The 23,896-nt window shown below is 39.1% G+C and overlaps 1 protein-coding gene across 2 annotated transcripts in view; it reads right to left on the reverse strand.

Moving 5' to 3' along the window:
• Positions 1 to 23,688, reverse strand: part of LOC139735414 (uncharacterized) — a 41,091-nt gene extending 17,403 nt beyond the window's left edge. For both annotated transcript variants that reach the window (XM_071646165.1, XM_071646166.1), the window contains exons 1-2: positions 23,571 to 23,688; positions 21,488 to 21,621 (exon numbers count right to left, since the gene is read on the reverse strand). In XM_071646165.1, coding sequence (XP_071502266.1) covers positions 21,488 to 21,620 — 133 coding nt within the window. In that variant the 5' untranslated portion in view covers position 21,621; positions 23,571 to 23,688. The remainder of the gene's footprint in view (positions 1 to 21,487; positions 21,622 to 23,570) is intronic.
• Between the last annotated feature and the right edge of the window lie 208 nt (positions 23,689 to 23,896).

Genomic DNA, 23,896 nt, shown 5'->3' on the forward strand with positions numbered 1-23,896 from the left:
TTGCGCTGCCAGCTAGTGACGCAGCTCTGAGTGCTAATCAAGATTTATAACAATATAGATGAGCATGCAAACACAGTTGAGGTTTAGTACTAATATCATTTCATGATTTTATGTTTTTCTTGCTTTGTCTTTCTCAAGATAAGACATCTTTGTGTTTTCTTGTTTCTGCTCAAGACATTACTCCCTCAGTTAATTTCACCATCACATTTTCAATCAACTATTAAAGAGCTGAACATGCTGTAGGACTTCCTTTAATTCTTTATTTCCTTTATACATAAATATAAGCTCTACTGGAAAGGGGACCAATTTCCTTTCAGGCACCTAAAATCTAGGTGACAGAACACAGCCTCCCATACAGTCATGATTGTCACCTACATTGTAAATCAAATACCAATATCCTCATATATCCAACGCTGACAAGTAGTCTTCACACCTCAGACCCCATTTTCAATGACCATGTACACTCACAGTGATGTATCTAGGACTTTACAATGTATGCAGATCACATATTGTGCATCATCAAAAAGTGGCATACAGTGCTGTCCCAAGCTTTTCGGACACATCGGTCACATGTCACCACAATCAGTCAGGATAACAAATCCTGATCCCCCCCCCCCTCAATACATGCAAGCACACACAAAAACATTCAAAAACAATGCAAGCAGACATGTTATCTATTACTGTAAAATCACAAACATTTGCGGCATGAAAATTTCACGAACTGTCACTGTGTTCAATGTACTGTGTAGACAAATATGTTTGAGTGCATTGTATTTTCGCAAATCTTGGCTCCTTGCACAATTCGTTAAAGTTTCAACCTGAATATTCCTATTATGTAATATTATAGCTCTCTCATAATATAGCCCAAGTACATTTTTCCAAATCAAATTTCTTCTTGCATCACCTCTACTCTAGATCTGCCCTGACAGATAAATATATGGGCAATTCCGCAGTTAGGTGGACATGACATGGATAAAAGAAATGTGCCTCTTTATCTTACTCTTTAATTTAGGTACCAACTAATGCCATGGATGTTCACCAATCATTAAGGTCTTTCAAATTCAGCATATTTTATTTTTGGTATTAATTGATTTCGCGAGATCTAAAACCATCATTTAAAATGTACATGTGGGACTGGGGATGCTGAAATTCACTTAAATGCAAATTGCAGTGGGTTCCTTTGAAATTTTTTCCTCAAAGTTTTGCTAATGGGTAAAAGATGAATACATTTAAATACTCCAGAAGTCACGTGACATTTTGTCAATTACAAAAGGGTGAAATGATATGCGGAATTACTCCGGACAAATGTAACGTTACTAACCGTAACGTTACTAACCATGCTCTTGGGGGTCTAGCTAAAAAATAATTGGTCAAACTGCTAAAAAAATTTGTGTGAACATTTGTCATGATGCAATAATTAAAATTAATGCAACACTTTGTTTGAAGTGACTTGAATTTTTGCACACTTTTTGTTACAAGACATTGATTTTTCTGTCATGTCCTTTTTTCGTAACGTTACTAACCTGCCCTTTAAGTTGCCATAGCAATTCTAATATTTCATGGATTGTATTCATTCTTTTCTGTATCATAAACCTGGGAAGGATGAACATGTTTTTGACATAATTTTGACTTGAAATGAATAAATGGTAATTTAGTAGTAAAAACAAATATCTGAATTTGTTCAAATGTAACGTTACTAACCGCGGAATTGCCCATATGTATACAATAAGTTTGAGAGCCAGAGTCGAGTTGAAAACCCCAGGAGCACAACATACTGTAGGTACTGCTTACAAATGTTCTGTACGAGGCTGCATGAGGACGTGTTGATGCATACACTGTATATTGTACAAGGAAGGGTTAACCCTCAAACAAGAGACCAATAGCATCTCACGCTAATAAACTAGAACACTGTCATCTCTATGACACTGCCGCTGACAACCACTACAGCTATAAAACTATATAGGACTCCCCCCCCCCCCCCCCCGCAATTTCCAAATTGTGGACGTAATGCATGTGGTCATGCACAAGAAAATAAATGAAAGAATGTCTCTCTACACTTGTCTCTCTACACTAGCCTGTCCCTCCTAATCTAAAGACACCTAGCGTGGGGATACATCTGTACCTTGGAGTGGGAAGGCTGACCAAGCTTGAAAATACTGTATACGCCGAATATTTCACGAGGTTTTAATTTTCACGAATTTCGCGAGTCAGGTGCTTTTCGCGAAATTAAAGACATGCGAAAATATTGATCCCCATGTATGGATGTGACGTACGCAAATTCATTTCTCCGTTCAGTACAAGACTCCACGATCACAAATTTAACCACTTGCGAAATTGTCGGGAATTCCAAATTCGTGAAAATGTAGACTCGCGAAATATATGGCATATACAGTATTCAAAAATCCCTGAATCATAATTGGGTGCAGTGTTATCACTGATCAATTGATACGTACAGATGTACATTGTAAGTACATTAACACACATAGCTAAAGAATTCCAACTGGGGTCGATCATTACCGATGAGCATACACTTCGATGCACATATTCGCTGATAGCCGCAAGCCCCGGGTGCTATTTGTGGTTTTTGAATATACCCCCGTGAGCAGGGAATGAAGATCAATTCAATTGGGCCACGTACCCCATGTCTCCCTACACTACCACACCTTTAAAGGCATAATTTACCATTTGCAGATGAAACAGAAACCCAGCATTAGTGCTTTAAAATAGCTCTGAAATGTGAGTTAGGGATAGAAACAAGCACTGTAAAAATTTGAATCGGTAAAATCAATGTTAAATATTGTTGAATATACAAAATGTGAACAATAGATATAATAAAAATGTTTCCAGAGTAAACCATCTACAGTTTATGCGCTTAGAAACATCAGTATTAAGCGCTATATAAATGTTATTCATTATCATTATCAATATCATTACGGTTTATTGAGAAAAATATAGATATATCTCCCCATATTTAAGGCTTTATCGCAAAAAATTTATATGAGAGACAGAGAGGATGTTTTGTGGTACAACATACCTACACATATGCATTAAAAGTCATATCTTGAAAAAAATTTTTAATCACTGTTCCCAAAGGTAAACATGACGTTTAACCCGTTGAGGACGAGTCCCGAGTATACTCGGGCAGGTGTCCATGGGAAATGCGTGTTGTGGCAAAATCAGTCCGTCCTCAATGGGGTAAGTGGTTATTTTGGCAGTACTATGTACACACCTGCCCCTATGGAAGATCAGAGTAGAAGGCACAACCACCCATCCAAACACTTTAGCCCTTCCACCATCACAGCACTCAAAGACTATACAAACACACTTCTCTCCAGCTATTAAAGATCTGGAAAATCAGAATTTTAGACATCATACTCCCCTTAAATGGAGAAAGCCGCATGAAAAGTGCTTCTTGTAATGCTTCACTTCCAATTTTCTTCCTGTTTTTCTACATGTACTTCACGATGCATGGAGTGAACACATATCGTCCTTGCAATCATCCTCCAAAGCTACAGTTGTATGGATATCATACAGTGTATACACTTCTTAATTTCCCTGTATTATTCATTTCAAACCAATGTATGATGGATGAATACATTTATGATATGTTTGCATTATGATATAACAATATGGTCTCATTTACCCACAGTCTCTTCAGTTTCAGCACTCCTCTTCCTAAGGGCCCTGCCATTATTATCACCCAAAACTGCCAGGTATTAAAGGGACATTGTGAATAAAAACATCTCACCAAAGGATGTAAGCACTAGGCAGGACTTGAACTAGGGACCTCCAGTTTGAAAGTCAACAGTCTTATCCACTATAGAAAAGGCTAAATGATGTTGATATACTGCATAAGCTGTTATTTTTCGCGAGGGTTTAATTTTCGCGAATTTCGCAAATCTCAGTTAGATCGCGAATTTAACAACACGCGAAAATGTCTCCATGCGCTAGGGTAATAGCACATTTACGTTAGTGTCGGCGTCCGTACGCGAAAACAACACCTCGCGAATATGTCTATGACCTCCTCATTCGCAAAAATAACAGCGTATACAGTATACAAATATTGACTGCTCATGAGGATGATGGTGGAAATTATCATTCCCGAGGTGCTTTTCATACCGACCCTTCCATCACCCCGAGGCGTTAGCCGAGGGGTGATGGAAGGGTCGGTATGAAAAGCACCGAGGGAGTGATAATTTCCACCACCATCCGAATACAGAGCAGTTAATATTTGTTTTATATACCTCATCGTTTAAGACTTAACCAAGATCTAGGGCTAGGCAAATACGAAGTAAATTCTAACTGTAAGGCCTTAAAACGTTAGCCCTAAAATCAGGCCACAGCCTGCGCTTGCTTGCATGGTTTTCGTGCATTTCGTACACTACCCAGTACGCACGGTACATTGTACTCACTCACAGTCACACGGCCTTCGGCGAGCTCCTGCATAAAATCTTGGCAGAAGATTACAGTATACATCCAGTTTCCCGTCGCTCGTGTTTTAATTCGATATTTCCAACATGCTGAGATTTGTCTCTGCTTCGCGATCCTAAGAAATTCTAATTGCAAAGTGTACGATCTTTGCTCCAGCTCACTTCAAATCACGGAGGAGCGCTCGATCACCATGAAACATGCCTGCTGTACGCTAGTATACTGTATAGTGCGATGATTTTGCATGTGTTTACATAATACGATGCGCGTAGTGAACGTCCTTGGGTGGAGGGGTTGCGGACACCGCGCGCGAAGTCTAGTGTACTTGATATGTGTACAAAAGTCACGGAGGGTTTACGAATTCTCTCACGAGGGTTTTGCCTTTCTATCACGAGGGTTTTGCCTTTCTATCACTTACATGAAAACCCTAGGGCAAGATAGACGGGACTACACTTTGTCACGTGATATACTTTTGACCAATCAGTGATACGAATCTCACTTATGAGGTATATACAGCGCCCCCCCCCCCCCCCCCCCCCCCATGGCCCCTGTGGGCCATGAATGCCAAATTGAAGAACTGACTTGAGATGGATCTGTATAATCAATCACTCTGAGAATATATTCACACCTTTCCACATTTTGGCTGAAACTTTAGAGGTTTTTTAGACGGTTGCAAAATTGTCTGTGCTCTCACTGGTTCCTAGTCCACTAGCAAAACACTTGGCCTCTTTTCAGGGACCAAGTGGAACCATCCAGGAACCAAAATATCCTGGAGCTCATCAGAGAGCATTGTTAACCCTCACAGCACCACCACCCTAAAATCATAGAGTGCCGAAGCGACGAACTCGCAGTCTTTTGTTATAGTTTGAGCGTGGTTTGCAACAATATAACAGAGTTCACGGTTGTGATTTGTTCATGTGCAGAACAAAGGTCAAATGAGAATGTCTGTGTATTTGCCACTGACTTTAAAACATAAAGAAGTCTCGAGCAACTATGAGAATCTGAATTATGTCAGTACAATGTACGTGTTTCAGACTAAATTAGAACGTACAGGTGTACACAGTTGTAAGTCATTCATCAACACTGTTTAGCATAATCTCTCCATGCACTTTCTCAACATTGATTTGATACATTAACAAGATGACATAATATGCTTCAAGAAGGAATTCTTGATCACAACACATGTCCATGTTATTTCAAAGTCTGTGGTGTAGGGGTCAAATGAGACATGCACTAACCATGAACTCTCTTATTTCAGGCCAGGTGAGGTTGTTTAGAAGTAGTTTCCATGGCAATGAATGGTTATGACATCAAACTTTGGTACTCTATGGACTTTGTTCACAAACATGCTGCTGATGGGACTGAAAGGAATGCTAAACAAATGCTACTTTCCTTTGCAGCTCTAAACTGATTGTTAAATACCACCACAGATATATCCACCACATACACACCACTTATCCCAATTACCAAGAGTGCTTTTGACACATGATGGGGGGGGGGGGGGGGGGTACAGGGAGAGTATGCACTCAGCTTGGCACGTATGCCTGTAGAATGCTGCGTAGAAATTTTGATAAGTATATGATATTCATGCTTCATGTCAATCCAAACAAATATTAATCATAATTTTTCAACTGTACGAATATTTATGGGGTGCATTTTACGATGGCATGACAAATGCGTACGCATCTGAAGTGATATATAGGTGCACACCTTAAAGACATGCGCTCTGAGCACCCATCAATCATGAGGGGTGTACAAGAGCATACAGTTATAATGCATGGATTGCATGTGTGTGTGTGTGTGTGTGTGTGTGTGTGTGTGTGTGTGTGTGTGTGTACAAAGAGGATGTTGTGATGTCATGTCTGCACATAATATGCAAGAATGTTGAGTGCTATGCATTGTGGCTTGGGCCAAAACATACCTTGGCATGTTGTGTCTGTGTGAGGGCGAGCACATCATCATTACCTCCCTCCTTAATTGACAACATGTGAAGAAGCTGAGCCGTTCATTAACACTAATATACTCTCAATTCCACATCTCAAAAACAATTTTAAAGAGAGGGAGAGAGAGAGGTGGGGGGGGGGGGGGTAGGGGGGAAGAGACTCTACCTATGTGTGTATGTGAGAAACTGAATATTTATAATATAATGCTTTGAAGTACATTGTACTTTGCTTGAAAACTGAGACTTTAGTGTGTACCACACTCAAGAGGTCAGACAGACAGACAGACAGACAGAGGGGTGGACGGACAGACAGAGAGAGACATATAAATTACCAAATAAAGTTTTATTTCCCAGACAAACTTGAAATCCAGGAGGTAATTTCAGGCATCACTGAGCGATATTTTTGGATGGATACCTACTAATATAAAAGAGGAGAAGGGGAAATTTTATGAACATCTTGGAGACTTGCTGGTGGAGTTTGTAAACTCTGCCCGCTGTAAACAGTTTGCAAAGAGTAGCACAAACATTACAGTGTGGCTAATCTGAGAATAAGCAAGCTCATATTAAGGGTGTATCTCAAGTTGGAGGAGTCTTTACAGCGACTGCCGCAACTCGTGCGACTTGAGAGACCAAAGAATGGCTGCGCTCTCACCAAGGAAGAGACTCCAGGGAGACTTCAGAGATGCGTCTCCAAAGACTCCAGAGAGACTTCAGAGATGCGTCTCCAAAATAACAAAAATGATAATTCGACATTCGTCCGGAAGTTGCGCAGACGTCGCCGCAACGTCTCCATGATGTCACCGGTAGGTGGCCAATGGGTCACTGCAAAGTCACAGAAATATCTCACAGACCTCGCGAATTGGCCGCGACTAGGAACTCAAGTCCGAGATCTGCTGGAGACTGAAAAGCTATATAGAGTCTTCGAAGAAATTGAAAATGTTCGATTCACTCGCGACTGTCTGGGGACTCGGCAACATTCCGGGAGACGTCGCAAAAATGTCGCAAAGACAATTCTACAATTCAATTACTACAATTCAAGACATGACCACTCTGCGACCAGGGAAACTCAAGTCACCACCAGGTCGCCAAGTAGTCTCCAGCCCAGTGAGATACCATCAGTACACCCACTTTTAAAGTGAAGTGGCAATGCTTTCCTGTCATAAGTATGGCTTTATTAACATGTTTGGTTATATCATTGCAAGAATTATTGATTGCTTTGTCATTAATAAATAAATATTATACAAGAGGAAGGGAAAAGAAAGGTGTCACATGTCTCTATGTTACATTCCAGCCCAACCAGTAAGAAAGGTTTGTTTGGGACACATATTGTACAAACAGTACAAGGAAGTGAGAAATATGTGCAAACACAGATTGTGAATGTGCTTCCTAATTAACAACATACAGTAAATAACATGTTCCCACAAACTCTATCAAACCAACGTCTCCTTGAAAACATATGCCATTGCCAAGTCTGGTCTGTCTGGAGCCCATGGGTCATGCTAGCCTCGCTTCAGGGCTGGAATACTTTGTCATTTTCGGCTCTTCAGCTTGAAAGATGATCGAGGACATACTGTACATGTTGTAAAATGGTCATGTAATACAAATATGAGTTTTGATGACACCAGCCTCTGCTGAGAAGTGAGAAAGTAAACAGCAGCACAGGTTTAAAAGGTTGCCACTATAGTACTAGGAGCATAAATTTTGCAGAAAAAAGCACTTACATTTAAATAGATACATCCCATGGTCTGTAGATGGGGACAGCTCACAGGTCACACTAGTCTCCTTCTAAGACTGAAGTCACTCTAACTAAAGCTAAAACTAGAAATGTCGCTACAGCGACTGGTTATACCCCCACCAAACAACATTTCATAAGCTTTGGTCAAAACAACATTTCATAAGCTTTGGTCAAAAAACTGAGGAAGTAGTTAAATCCGCAAGATCTTTCCTTGATCTTCTGCCATTAATATGCCGTTACCATGGCAACGTACTTTCGGGTACTGTCGAAAAATGCGTCTTGCACATCTACAACCAAAGGCACACATCTGTACCAAGTTTCATGGAAACTGGGCAAAAACTGAGGAAGTAGTTTGCAACACAAAATTTTCCATCATTTTGGCTCATAATATGTGAGCTGTTACCATGGCAACATACTTTTTGTCACTGTCAAGAAATGTGTCATGCTGACCTATATCCTAAGACAAACATTCAATATGAATTCCATGAGAATTGGAAGAACACTGATGAAGCAGTTTTGCCATGAAGCATTTTGCCCTATATTTTACCAATAACATGCCGTTACCATGGCAACGCACTTTTTGCCACTGCGGAAATATGTGTCTTGCACATTAACATATTCAGATGAACATCTGTACCTAATTTCATAAAAATTGATCAAAAACTGTGGGAGGAGTTCGCGACGCAAGATTTGTACCCATTTTTGCCCATAATATGCCGTTACCATGGCAACGTACTTTTGGGTACTGTCAAAAAATACGTCTTGCACATCTACAACCCAAGGCACACATCTGTGCCAAGTTTTATGGGAATCGGTTGAAAACTGAGGAAGTAGTTCGCGACGCAAGATTTGCAACGGACCAACCGCCCGACCGACCGCCCGACCGCCCGACCGACCGCCCGACCGACCGTCCGCTGATTCCTATATACCCCCTTCAAACTTCGTTTGGCGGGGGTATAATAATAATTTCCATAAAACAAGAGCTCTAGTCATGACAATGATTCATTATGCAATATTTCTTTAATATAAGACAGCAAGTTCTGCTGGGTCATCGCCTTGTGTAGCAGCAAAAGTACTGGATAATCAATTTCACAACTTTAAACTTACGACCTACAGTTCCAGCCTGCCTTCTATGTAAAACTCTCCTCATTCTTCTCTCTTTTTTTTTTTCCACAGAAAAATTATGAGAGAAGCTTGTCACTTTTCATACAAAGACTATAAGTTTGCTCAGCAGTGACATGATTTAATGTTACATGTATGACAGAACACTCTGAATATTGAAGTAAAGTTACAACTGTATAGTATGTATATGCAGTCAAAAATGAAGTACTAAGTATTTTACATCCACAGGTCATTGGGGCTTAAATTTGAGCAATATCTTTCTTCCGGTTTTCATAAAGAACAAACCTTTTGAACTGCCATCTGATAAAAGTAGACATTGATTGAGCAAAGTCCATATTTGTTTAGTTTGCTTCAAATGTCAGTCACTTTTGTTTTTTCAAATGTTTTCTTCAGGCATGTCGTCAGGTTTAACGGATGTTATCATTCCTTTTCACTTTATCTTCCTTTTCACTCAAACACTTTCCTTTCTCATTTTCTGCTTTCATTGACTTTATATTTACCTCCAGATTTTGTTCCCCATTCATTTCTGGACAGCAGAGGGCAGATAAATATAATTTTATCAATTTGGAATGTTTGAGATTGAATCTGCAGAGAAACAAAGTAAATAATTAGAATATGTGTGATAATCAATTCATATCTTCAAAAATATTTCTTGTTATGCGATGAGTGTAATATCATTGAAAAGATTTAATTTTTCTCTATTTGATGATGACCTTATTTTAAAACGTTTGAAAGAGGCATGCATTTATTTTTGCATTCACATGCTTCCCGTTCATCTTCCTCTTTATATTTTTTCTTATGTGAAATCATTCCTTCATCTTTTTTCTGTCATACAGTTTCTTTTTTCTACTTATTTTCTGCCTTCATGTTTCTAAACATTTTCCTCCAATTGAATTCTGGACGGGCATGGGCAGGTTTATAATATAGCATTCATGCATACTTTGTATATTCCAGGAATAACTCTGGATGAAAACTCATTCAGAGACGAGAGGACTGCACAAGAAGACTAGGCAGAGAGTTTCATCAAAACATGTGGCACACAGCTTCCTAGTCCTACATACAAGTATGTTGTGGTACAAAGGTTGAAGCATGAGGTGACATAATCTATACTTTAAAGAAAACCGAGTTTTGATCATGTACGTAAACTGACAAACAGCGGGGGTGGGATGATATTAGTAGAGATCATCTCGAGAGAGAATCTACATGTTGTAATCTTTAACAAAGAATAGCTGTCATATGGACAGTATGCATTTTTAAAAATCTTTAATTATATTCTGCAGTATAAAACTAGACCTTGCAATACATGTACATGTACAAATGTACAATACATGTAGCACAATATGATAGACAATTCAGACATCTCTTACATTTTGTATAGTAGTCTATATTCAAACATGTGATATTATCAGCTATTACAGTGTATTCATATAACGCCTGAAGAGATCCTTGTCATTTGATTGGTTGTTTGACATTCATCATTCGGCCCAATTTACTATGATGTCATCATCCGTGCAATTGTGGCTCCATTTACCGTGCAATTGTGGATCCATACGATTTGCTCCATTGCACGCTCGCTGAGAGCCGGGACACACCGCGTATTAAACGCTTGCGTTTGCAGTGTGTGTATGCGACAGCGCGCTAGCGTAAAAGCGCTCACTGAGCACTATCTGGCGATCTCAGATTCTGTCTTGTTTCTAAATCAATAAAACATCAAATGACTAGGATCTTTTTTAGGGCATTATATAAAACAAATAATAAATGTTTTCATTCGTGCAATGGACAGAATATTTCATTCGGTGAAAAATGAAATGTTTGATCCATTCAACGAGGCTGCGCCTCGTTGAATGGACCATTCCATCTTTCACCTCATGAAATATTCTGTCCATTGCACTCATAAACATTCACTATTTGTATACTATGCATTTAATAGCAAATGCTAAGCGAGTACAATGTACTTGATGAAACAAATCATATCAAATTATGCAATTACAATAGAAGAATCAAGGTGACGAATCACTGAGAAGTCAAACATGACTTCGACGTGGGATTCATTGCATCATATTTAATATAAAATAACTGCATAGAGATGGAAAGGCTTCTCAGAATCACCCCTTCCACTTTAGCAGACAGTACTCCTTTGTTATTGTTATTACATATGTACATATATATATACATGTGTGTGTGTGCGTGTGTGTGTGTGTGTGTGTGTGTGTGATGAGAATCAGCTCGAGACAAAACAAAGAAAAAAAACTTTAAAAAAATGAAGTGTATGTAGTCAGAATTATATAAAAACCCTAGCTACCCTTAAAGACACTCAGTCGTGGCGAGTGGTTTGTGCGGCACGGAGACAAACGCAACACGCTGCCTCCCCCATTCTGTATCAAATGTAGTGACCCCCGAATGAGAATAGCGCTGGCTCAATGGGTCAGCGAAAATACGATAGGCTACAAGAGAGCTCCCTGTGCTTATTTCCTAACCCAAAATGGCTGTCCCAGCGAGCCACGAGAGCTTCCGAATGGACGCACACTCTCAGTGCGCATGCCCATACAGAGAGAGGCCGAAAGAGCCACGCGTCTTCTGGCCTCTCTCCTCCAATCACCGCAGCTCGCGGTGACAATATTTGTGTATGATGCGTACATACACACGCACACACACACACACACACACACACACACACACGCCGCAGCGTCTTCTGGCCTCTCTCCTCCAATCACCGCAGCTCGCGGTGACAATGTTTGTGTATGATGCGTACACACACACGCACACACACACACACACTTGCCTCAGTGGTAGCATTGCGCAATTGCATGCACAAACTTCGGTCGTTCGGAGTTTACGTACCATTAGGGATGGCGATCGGCTGCCTTTAACACCAGTCCAGGGGGTGTTCCACAAAGAATTCAAGTCATTATGGTATGCTACTGGTTCACCTGTTCAGTTTCATTTTATGTTTCAGAATCCACTTCAAAATGTTATCAAAATTCACAGAAAAACTCCTTTGTCACTTATTTCGTCTTGTATATTAATGGCTGCTCATAAAAATCCTGCAAAATTTTAATTCACATTTGTAAGTTAATATAATTAAAGACACACAGAGCATATCATAATTTTATGTGAATCTTCACTTTGAAGATTGACTCAAATTCTTTGAAAAACAACCCCCTGGCTGTTAAAAAAAGAAGAAGCAAGTCATCCCACAGAGTTATTCTCATGATTTAAAGTGTACTCCTCTGCTTGAGAACTCTCCTATAATAAGTATTAACTACTCTGGATTGCTATCAATGGCAATATAAATGCTGGTTATGAACACGCATAAATTTCAGTATCAGGTTGCAAACATATGATAGTTTCTCAGAAATACACTGCATTCATTATGTGCTAAGGAAAGAACATGCCATGTGCTGAAAAGGAAGATCCACCCTCTGAGAAAACCTGGGCAAAGGCAGGTGAAATAAAGGTGAAGTGCCCCACAATTAGTCTACTATTTGAATGCTCTGCTATGATAAGTGCACTATTCTGGATTGCCTATTAATGGCAATCATCATGCTATTACTAGCTATAAACACACATAGATTTTAATATCTCATGTGATAGTTTCTCAGGAATATATCTGCCAAGGCAAGGAAGTGCCTTGTGCAGAAAATGAGATCTACACTACAGTAATGTACCCAAAGAGGAAACCTGAGCAAATAAGGCAGGTGAAAGGCGATAGTGCCTCCTTTTCAGCAAATTCTGATTCCTTTGCACCACATGCGACTGAGTGTTTGAAATTGAAGGGATGTACAAAAATGCATGTGTTGTGATGATGCTGATGTTTTCTCCACATCATGCCATGTACATTGTATCATTGTAAAAATGAACATACAAATGTTTTGTTACAGTAAACATAGATGGAACTTTTCAAACCACCGTGCATTTCTGTTTAAGTACAATAACTGTAACCATGGAGGTAGTTCTACCTCCATGCTGTAACTATACATTCAATATTAATATCAATAGCAACAAAGACATTTTAAATCAACCTGTAGTCTAGTATCAAATTTACAGTTACAGTATTAAGAATGACAAATACGCCCGTTTGGACAAAGCAACCACTAAAAATACAACTCTGAAGAAAACTATATTTAAAACTAGAAATTTCGTGCTCGGCGGGTCGCACAGCCGAGCACATGTATCCCCCGAACCCACAGCATCAAGAAGCATAGTACCCTATTGGATTTACCTTTTCATGTATAAAGACAGAACAAGCGAGGGCGCCATCACCAAAAACCATAGGCATCTTTGTCTTATCATAATACACCTTCATGCCAATTTGAAGATGATCGAAGAAGAACTGCAGCCAGTAGAGGCTCACAAGCAGACCCTATTGGATTTACAGTACCTTTTCATGTATAAAGACGGAACAAGCGAGGGCGCCATCACCAAAAACAATAGGCGTCTTCGTCTAAGCATAATACACCTTCATGCCAAATTTGAAGATGATCGGAAAAGAAACACAGCCCATAGAGCGCTCACAAGGAAATCTCTGCGGCGGCGGACGCAGCGCGACGAGGCCAAATCCATAGTATCCTCCGAACTCTGTTCGGGGGATACAATAACAATTATCTGAAGTAGACAAATAAATTAAGAGAAACAGTTGAAGTTTGAATGCTACACTGTATGATGGCAGTTCTACAGTGTACAATTCCAAATATTATTTGGTCTTTCTTGGCCATGAAATCACTTGCTTTTTGAGGAGAGTTTTATTATCTAATTATTTTTTTCATGCATAAAGACAAAAACAATATTTTTTACAACTCCTTTGCAACAACAACAACAACAACAACACAAACCAACAACAATAACAATGTATTCTGTGTCTCGGGCAGTATGTGTCCTAACATTGTATTGGACATTCCATAACGTCACAAAGAAACTGGGTCTTGTTGAAAAGTATATTATCTATCCAATATTTCACGCACAAATGTACAAATTGTACAGTATATACGAATGAGAAGTATCATGCAAGGAAAATTGGCAAGACTTTGGGCAAGTTCACAGTATGTTTCGAGACATAAATATTTGAAATTGAATAGTCTCAGTTTTGTGATCTAAGACATGCTTTTTACTCGTTTTCACTCTCTTCATGATATAGTCGTGACAGGATATGAATTTCTCCTTGAGTTAAATTCTTACCTCAGAGCTCATGCAGTGTTCAAAAGAAGATTTGACTCCAACTAATGATATCCCAGGATCAAGTTTTACTCAACACTGAAATACTGCATCTACATTTAGTATCATCAATTAGCTGCTCAGGGTTGAAAATAATCCACCATACATTAACATTGCATCAGGCAGCTGAATCTCCTTCAATCTCTAAAATATGCTATAACCTTGGCTGGCATTCATACATTACAATGTACAGTGTAGTGACAAAGAGTTTTTTAAAAGGCTGGAGTTTTAATTCTCCAGCCACCCAACTGACATTTAGTGCAACTTGGGAGACATCTATGCCAATATACAGCCAGCATGCATGCAGCATGCAGAGCTCTAAGCTAACCAAGGGTAGAAAATTGGGTGACCTTTCCTAGATTGAGGCAGAATATGGAAATTTGAAACAACGCTGCAGTCTGTGCCTTACACATGCATTAAGATAGTCAGTCCATGTTATGTATACCATATCATACAACTCTCAAGAGACTATGACATAGAGAGCCAACAAACTATTCATTTTTGAAGGAAGAGTCTATCAGTGCAGGATACTGCACTACACAATGTAGATACAGTGTACATGTACGCTTGAAATACAGTGTAGCCTCGATGGTCACATGGTAGTATATGTATGATATCCCTTCCATTGTATTGAGGGGAGAGGGAAGATGATAGAAACCTACAGAAATGTCTTCTTTTGATTAATGAAACCACATCTAAAAGGGTGTATCGGGCCATGGTTGATCTGACATGGACATTTGGCAAAACAAAAAACAACAACAATCATGAGAAAGCCCACCCCAAACAAAGTTGGAACGTTGAAATGGGGGCAGAGTCATATGACCCGGACAGATACAAAGCTCTATTGAGATACCAAGCAGGGTACATTTTAAGATACACATACAGATATTCACAAGATCTATGCATTCTTTCAAATAGCCTGATTTGTTTTCATAAAGTTTCCTAGATATAATATTGCTTTTTCATTTTCATAATTCACATACAATGTTAAAGTTTCCTGTGATATTGTGGGCCTTTACAGATTTATAATGCACTTTATTGTCACCTTTATCAGATGTATTTTAATATCATAAGAGCATTTATTCGTAACAAAAAAGTTATCTAAAATCACGACTGATAAAATTTCTTGTTATGATTACTACCACAAGCACAACCCTTTATAATACAATGTATAAGGCCAAGTAAAAAAAGAAACCAGTTTCTCGTCCTCGCGCGCATCGATTTTGGCCGCCGCATCGATTTTTTTACTATTTACTATTTTCAAAATGGCGCTGAAAATACCAAGAAATTCATAATTCTCGTCCCAGCCCGCTCCCCGCCCGCATCGATTTTCAGTTGCCGCATCAACTTTTTTGATATTTACTATTTTTTCGGCCGCCGAAAAAAAAAAATCGACAATTCACCTACCAATCGTGATGTCTCATTTCTAATTACGCCTTGCGTCCTCTGCTTAGCTGGAGTACAGCTGTAGCTTCTGTAGTGCGTATGTAATAACGCACGCATTTCACACTGCGAGCTCGGCAAGAAGGAATGACCCACAAAGCAGTCGAACTGTAGTTGAATGGGCGCGGCGCGCGGGCCTGGGCTGTGATGTACCTATACAGCGCACTCGGTATCGTCGTGAACGCGATAGCGGCAACATTTTTTGCGAACAATCGCTGATATTCCACGCATATTTCGCGCATTGCTCGTATTTTTCCCCGTTTCTCATATTTTAAGCGGATGAATTGTACTGTACAAATGCTTGTGAGGATTGTATCGAGTTTGTACGTATACATTTTCATGTCATTGCGACTACACTGTATGTGCATGTGTGTGCAGTGTCGGAAGGTACGGTGCCAGTGCAGTGGCCGTGCCGGCCGCGTATACGTATGCGTGTCTGCAGCTGTCAGGGTCCCCATCCCCCTGATCTACTATAGAATCAGCCGTCTGCACGCACGCATGAACACATTCGAATGTGTAGAGGCCAAAACACTATGCTCTGTAACGTTGCATCTGACGACGATGTATTGTTCTATTTTGAAGAGAAAATGAATGCGCTTTTCCAGCAAATGTAGAATTATTAAATAGGTGTATCTACAAAATAAATAACTTTTCCACGGACTCTGGTTTGTCTCGTATTTCCGCGGAATACTTTTCTTTACTATGTAAATTCACGGACACGGCCGTGAGTCGTATCACACTGATACAATCATTCATCATCCAAATGATGAGTGATTATCAAATGTCTTTTTAGAACATGAAGAAACATCTTTAAATGTTTAATGCTATAATGCCATATCAGTATCATTTTGACATCCATCTGCAATTGTACCAGCCAGTTTCCAGTTGAATGTGCTACAATTGTGCTGTGAAGAGATGCAGATACATACCATCTGTGTGGACACAAAAAGTCACAAACACCAATGATTCCATAAATAAAGCAGTGTTTTGAATATCATGGAATTTATTTCAGTCGTACATTTGTTGATAGAATGTTTTATACCTGTTTCAATTAATAGCACAATACATCAGAATTGCAAGTACACTGGTATCAGAAATGCCATTACAACACTAAATACCAGTATTAAGATGGTCATTTTCCCTTGACATCTGTAGTGTACGTAGTGGAAAGAAAAAGCAAATGTATTTCTGCATGCATGAAGTTTCATTTCAAGTATGGTACATAAATATATCTATGCACAGAGTGCAGGCAAGACATACTTTTGGGACCTGGTCTCTCATAACACAGCTACCAGAGTGATATTTCATTTCATAAATTGGATATAGAAAATAGTATAGCCCTCTCTCGTTACCTTTCTCAGAATTACCGGACGAGAAACACATATTACTTTCATTTTGACAATCCTCGAAAAAAATAGTAAGATATCAAATAGTAAGGGCCTCCCTCATCGCCTTGCTCAAAAAACCCGGACGAGAAACTGCTTTCTTTTTTTACTTGGCCTAATTTGTACATGTACTTTTAATTACATTGTACAAATGCTGTTATTTGTAATATCAATAAGGTCCACAAACGCAAATGTTTTGAGCCTGCGCATGAAAAAAGTAATGCACACTGATCTCAACTTGCTGAGTACATTTTGTATACTGTACATGTACAGTAACTACATTGTATGTGACAACAAATATACATACCCTGTACTTGGTAAACTTTGGAATATATTCTATTTGCATCTATAGCAAAATAACAGCTTGAATTGCATTGAAATTGTTAAGTACAAGGACGTGCCCATCATCTACTGGAATACACCTGTCATGTTAAAATCTGGAGGTGGCATGGAACTATTATTTTGAAATATGTGTCATGTTAGAGAATTAAAGGAATCCAGTGATACCCTTATTATGAACAGGTAATGACATCCTTCTTCAGCAATGACCCCCCCCCCAAAAAAAAAAAAAAAAAAATAATAATAATAATAATAAATAATAATAATAATAAATAACATCAAAATTTATAAGCTAAAATACGGTCACAACTGACTTTACAACAGCATGGCAAATCTACCTGTACATTGTACAGTGTACATTGTATGTTCAGACATGACTTCATGGTCTATGTATACACGTAGTTGTGTGGAAAAACACAACACATGACATCCAAGCTCGGGTTCCGTCAGCTACATTGTAAATGTGACCTGTGCTACAGCAGGTTAAAAATAGCACACAATGCTTTCCATCGGGGAAAGTCACAAGGCAGCTTTATTATGAGCCATTATGGGTCACAGAATATTGAGTGCTCGAGCACCAGAAGGATTGGAGGTGTTTTGGTGAGGTTTATTGTGACTCTGAATATCAGGAATAATTCCTGGTAGACATCTACAATGTGTACAAAATGTACATGTGAGTTTTATCATCTTAAAAACAGGCATGAGGACAGCATGCCAGATTTCTCCCCTGGAAACAAGCCAGAGTAACTGAAGAGAAAACCACAAAAGACCAAAACAGTAATTCGTCTAAAGAACTTCCTTGTCCCAATATGCTAGGATGTCAGCAAAACATTCTTGAGTATTACAATATCCCAACTTCATAATGCTAGGATATTTTTAAGTACAGTGTATTTCAATATCCCAACTTCATAACATCCTTTTTTTCTTTTTTTTAAAGATAAAAGTCAGTCCCATATCAACATTGAATGTACACAAAAGGAAATTACCGTCCTACAAAATAGCTCTTGCTTAATTTTATCAACCAAGACCAACTTTCTATCAAACTTGTGGGTGTAGGATAGTTCCGTCACTACATTGTATGCTGCACTAAGCCTACTTAAAATAGCCTGATTTTGTCTTTCTTTCGAGAAATTTCAAGAGTGGGCTTACACCTACATGTATGTAGTAGTAGATTAGAAACCCTAAGCAAAGACAAAGTGGGTGAAGGCAAACGAAACTACAAACACTACTCTTCAATATTCCCTTTTCTGTTGATTGCCTAGATACAAAATGTACTTCACTTGTAAACAGTGAACATTACATTGTACTTTAGCACATCATAAAACAAAGAGAACTCTATCAAATGTTCTGACGTTTTGATTCAATGCTGAGCATTTATGGAATTGTGTAGTTAATGATTTATCAAGGTTAGTAAAATACTGTATATTCTGGATGTACACAGCGGTGTCTCTCAATTTCTTTGAACTGCAGTCACGGTTAGTAAATAAAGGCTTTTGTATGAATTATATTTAAACATTTGTTTTGATTTATCGCATGATTTCATTTGGTACTGGATTCCATTACAGTTTGTACAGTTTGTAAATATGCAGGTTAAGAATACATTTTTCTTAACAGAGGGTTGGTACACGTAGGCCTAATCTGTTACGTTTAATAATATGAGCAGTATTTTTACAAAGCACTCAAAATTACCACCATCACCAAACATCAGAGCACAAGTTCTCTACACAAATCACATGAGGTTGCCTCCCTTGGGAGGTGCATTGTACATGATGTACTGAACGTCAAAATAAAAAAAAAAAACACCACCTCAGAGCTGCCATAGACTTCAAATGTCTACCCAAAAGTGACTGTGGCACAACAAGCTTTCAAGCCATCCACACAAGTAAATATTATGATACAGTCCTACATGCAGTATGCACATACTTCAGATCACTCAAAGTTCACAGATAATCAAAGCAACAATAGCCACATTCAGACACAGAAGATTTTTTGTTTTCTTTTTGACATCGTGATGCCGAAATCAAGATTATTTGCCACTATTCACACACTGAAAAAAAAATTATACAGTGTATATACTGTAAAACAAGGAATGTTCGCGTGCATTTTAATTTCGCGAATTTCGCGGGTGCCAAGATTCGCAAAATTAAAACGCACACAAAACGCCAGTGGCAATTTGCAAAAATTTCATGCCACGAAAAAGGCCGTCGGCTCCAATTCGCGAAAATTTTGTGCCGCGAATATATCATGTTTTACAGTATATATACATGTATATATGTATATATATATTAGGAATGATAACTTGAATGCAAATGAAGTCCTTTGAATCTCCAGACCAAATGTATGCATGCCTATACAAAGACTGGATGGTGGCCTTGGGCACCCAAGCATGGGAACCTACATTGTACATAGTGTTGCAGGTTGCATTTATAAATAACATGGATACATGAATACTGTACAGTGTACATGTATACTATAAAGAGCCAGATCATTCGGATAATGCATTAATGGACAGGGTTCTGTAGTACTCGAGTACTATAAAGTTCTTGAATATTCAAATAACAAAGAAAAGGAAAAAAATGAAGGAACTGGGAGGACTAAAAGATGGAAAGATGAAAATTCACAGCAAATGAAACTGCACTTTACAGGTAATACATCTGTAGAATGGAAAGATTGAAATTCTGAAAGATGATAACAACACAAACACAACACAAAGATGATGATGGGGGGGGGGGGGGGGGGGGGGGAGAGCATCATGGAATACTAGTAGATGTCTGCACCTCATCATCAGTGAGTAGACTACTTACTCAACTTTTACCAGCCCACAAAAAGTGGCCAGCTGGTGGGCCATTTGCAGAGTCTACAGAGTTTAGAATCTCATAGAAAATGGGGAGGGGGAAGAAAAGGTATAAAGCCCCCTTGTGGTACAAATTTACAGTTGTGTCCTTGAGCAGAGGTACTTCTGATTTCATTACATTGATTAATATCTCTATACTACAACTATTGATAGCAGTGCATTACACTGCTATACATATGGTCCCTAAAACAAATTTATTAAAAAAAAAATAGCTGTTGCAACATAACTTCTGTAGTTTTGCAGCACACACAAAAAAGAGCACAAAGCCTCCCTGGAATATGATCCTCTGAGAGTGGAGTGAATACAATGTAAAAAGCAACAATTATTACTGTTGTCTTTATTGTCAGGATGTGATGAGTAAAAAGACATGCCGTTATCAGTGTCTAGCATGAAATCAGGGTGTGTTTGTTTGTTGGTTTATTTGTTTGTTTCATTCCCATCTGAGAAGATGGCTGGATAGCCCATATTTACACAGCTGTAGCTGTAATAGCTGGTCTTCCATGGGGTCCAGCTGGATGTACGCTGTAAGGCAGGACCACTTCACCAGGTTAAACACCCTGCTCTTTGCGATGAATACACTTTGTAAATGAAGCAGGATCTTTTACTCTATAAGCTGACATTTTCGCTTACGGATATTTTCGCGAATGAGGAGGTCACAGACATTTTGGCATGTTGTTAAATTCGCGATCCAACTGTGATTCGCGAAATTCAGGGAAAATTAAACCCTCGCGAAAATAACAGCTTATACAGTATGTGGATGAGTTGTGACTCTCTCACACAAGAGACCTCCATTTTATGTCCTATCCGAGGGACAGAGTGTTTTGCCTCTTACTAGAGGGGACGGCATAATTACACATAACATTGCTCAGTGGGATCCGGGAATTGAACCGGGGTCGATCCTTTGGATCATGAGGCAGACATGTTACCAACTGAGCTAACTGTCCTAGAGGGTTTCAGAGGGTACCAAGAATACAGATTTATCAGTGATGACACACAAAAGACAATTCCAGAGTTGCAAACTGACTGACCTGGCAGGTAGTAATCTCCCCTGTCGACAGCTCTGAAGACATCCTCCACCAGCTCAGTCTTGATGTATTCCGCCTCCTTGAGGTTGTCGACCAGGTGGTCGTTGTCGACTCCCGCACTAACTGCTCCACCCATTCTGTTGGTTCCATTTCAAACATGAAGAATCTTCATTCATATAAGATAGTCCTTCACAGACCTACAATTCATAGTTTATGGTTTATAGTGGAATAATTTTTCCTCTATATGTACAGTTGTATCTGAGGTATAAATTTGAAGAAACAAATTTTATAAAACAGTCAAACACACACATACTGTACTGTACATAAACACACACACACATTCATTTTACATTTTGATATTGGTTAATTCCACAACCTAGGAAAACAAAACCACTTCATAAGTATAGATTGTATTGTTAATTGTACCTACAAATGTACATTGGTAGTATAATGGCTTTTTTGTAAATAATTATATACACCTTTGTTACGAGTTAACAAATGCTATCTGTATATTTTCATTCATGGATATAAGACAAATTTACATCATGATTGGAAAAACTGCACCAAGGCTGTGCAGTGTTAGCTTACTCTTCTTATTGACAACATGCTGATATCAGTATCTAAGTTTCATTTACAATACCGGTACTTTACATTTCAGACATCAATTACCAGTTATCAAATCTCATGTCATTGCTTTCTCATATATAGACATTAGAAAATTTGGGGTTTTTTTTTAATCATTTAGACCAGCGCTTCTCTACCGGTGGGCCACAGCCCACTGCACTGATAATCGGGAGTTCACGCGATCGGACCGTGTGTGCTGCTACCAAAGAGCGCACGCACGCAGTAGATGTAGATCGCTGCACTTTCAGTACGGCACACTGCTTCCAGCCACGCACGCACACGCATAATTTGCATTTGCTGAGTGGTCAGCGCGCCATTTTGAATTCTGCAACGATGAACCCCGACGGTCGGGGATTGCGCGAGAAAGTGCCATTTTTTTTGTTCAGTGGACTTATCGTGAGGGCTCTCTATGGACTTATGTAACTTCTGTAATATAAGCACGCACTTTACGTGAGTAACGTAATGTATAAATTGTTATCCTGTAAGTTTTGTAGTTGTGTTGTGGTTCCCCACTTTGATGGCGAGGCCCGGTCTGTCTGGTCGGGCTACGCAATGGTTTGTCTTTCAGTGTTGAGTAGCTTGTTGATTATCACAATCAGCTTACTGATGAGAAGGCACAAATACAAAACCCACATTTTGAGCAAAATACCCACACCAAGGTTTAACAACTCATGCCCAAATTCAGTCACGTACAAAAGTTTTATAGGTTTCTACACGTAGCCAGTGGTCAAATTATTTTTGGATGATGTTATGGTTGAATGTAATGGGCAAGGTCAACTTTGATTTACTCGATTAGAGCCGTTCATGTCAGTAATTACCTGGCTCCCTTTCTTTTAAAACTGTTACTTAGTTTACTTAACACACCTAGAAATATTCACAGTAGGCCCTAATCATGGTAATGTAATGACCATAATATGTAAAAAAAACATAATTACCACACACATTGTACAACACTACACTACAGTTAACACTATAAGTATAAAATGTAAATGTCTGATGCAATGATGTCACTTAATTTAATCAATTACACTAGTAAATTCAAGTAGTCTAGATCCAGTAGAATCTATAGCATTTAGTGATGTTTACTCTTAACATCTACTTCATCAAACTGAAAGTACATGGGCACAGCTGCTTTCGTAAGCAGTTGTCATCGTACGTAACATCGCCTGTTTCATTGTTTGTGCCATTTCTTGCCGCCTTCAATTTTGCGTGACCGACCGACCAGCCAGCCAGCCGGGCCAGCACACATACAGGTTGACCAAATCAGCTGTCTATCGCATGCGATGTGCTGCAAGTGCATAGCGCGCAATGTCATTATGTAGGGTATGAGCAATGGTGACTGCCGACTATCGACGAGCGACCCGACTTTGTTTACATCACAAAATCGCTGTTTCTGACATGTATCAGGGCTATTTTTACGCAGCAAACTGAAACATTCAGTGGGACAGTGTCTTCTTCTTACCTGCTCTGTGTTTTTGAGAGCCAATGGAAGGGCAGAATTCGACGAATATCTTGGTTTCGTGGTGTACCTGGAGACTTCGGAAGTTACAACGACATACTTCCAGGGGTCGGCATTAAATGACGTCATTCATAACAAAATGCTGAATTGTGGGAGCTAATATGAATATTCATTAAAAAGTTCAGTGCCCTCTGGACACACAGGTGTAGTCACGCATCGAATGTGTGAGTGTGTGTGTATAGTTTTGTGTTCCATGCCTCAGCGCTGTCTATGATACTAGTATCGTGTACAGTGCATTTGTTTGTTTGTTTGTTTGTTTGTTTTTGGAG

Source organism: Diadema antillarum, unplaced genomic scaffold, assembly GCF_040938485.1.
Source record: "Diadema antillarum isolate AM-2024a unplaced genomic scaffold, OU_Dant_1.0 seq00000577_RagTag, whole genome shotgun sequence".
In the NCBI taxonomy this organism is placed as follows: domain Eukaryota; kingdom Metazoa; phylum Echinodermata; class Echinoidea; order Diadematoida; family Diadematidae; genus Diadema; species Diadema antillarum.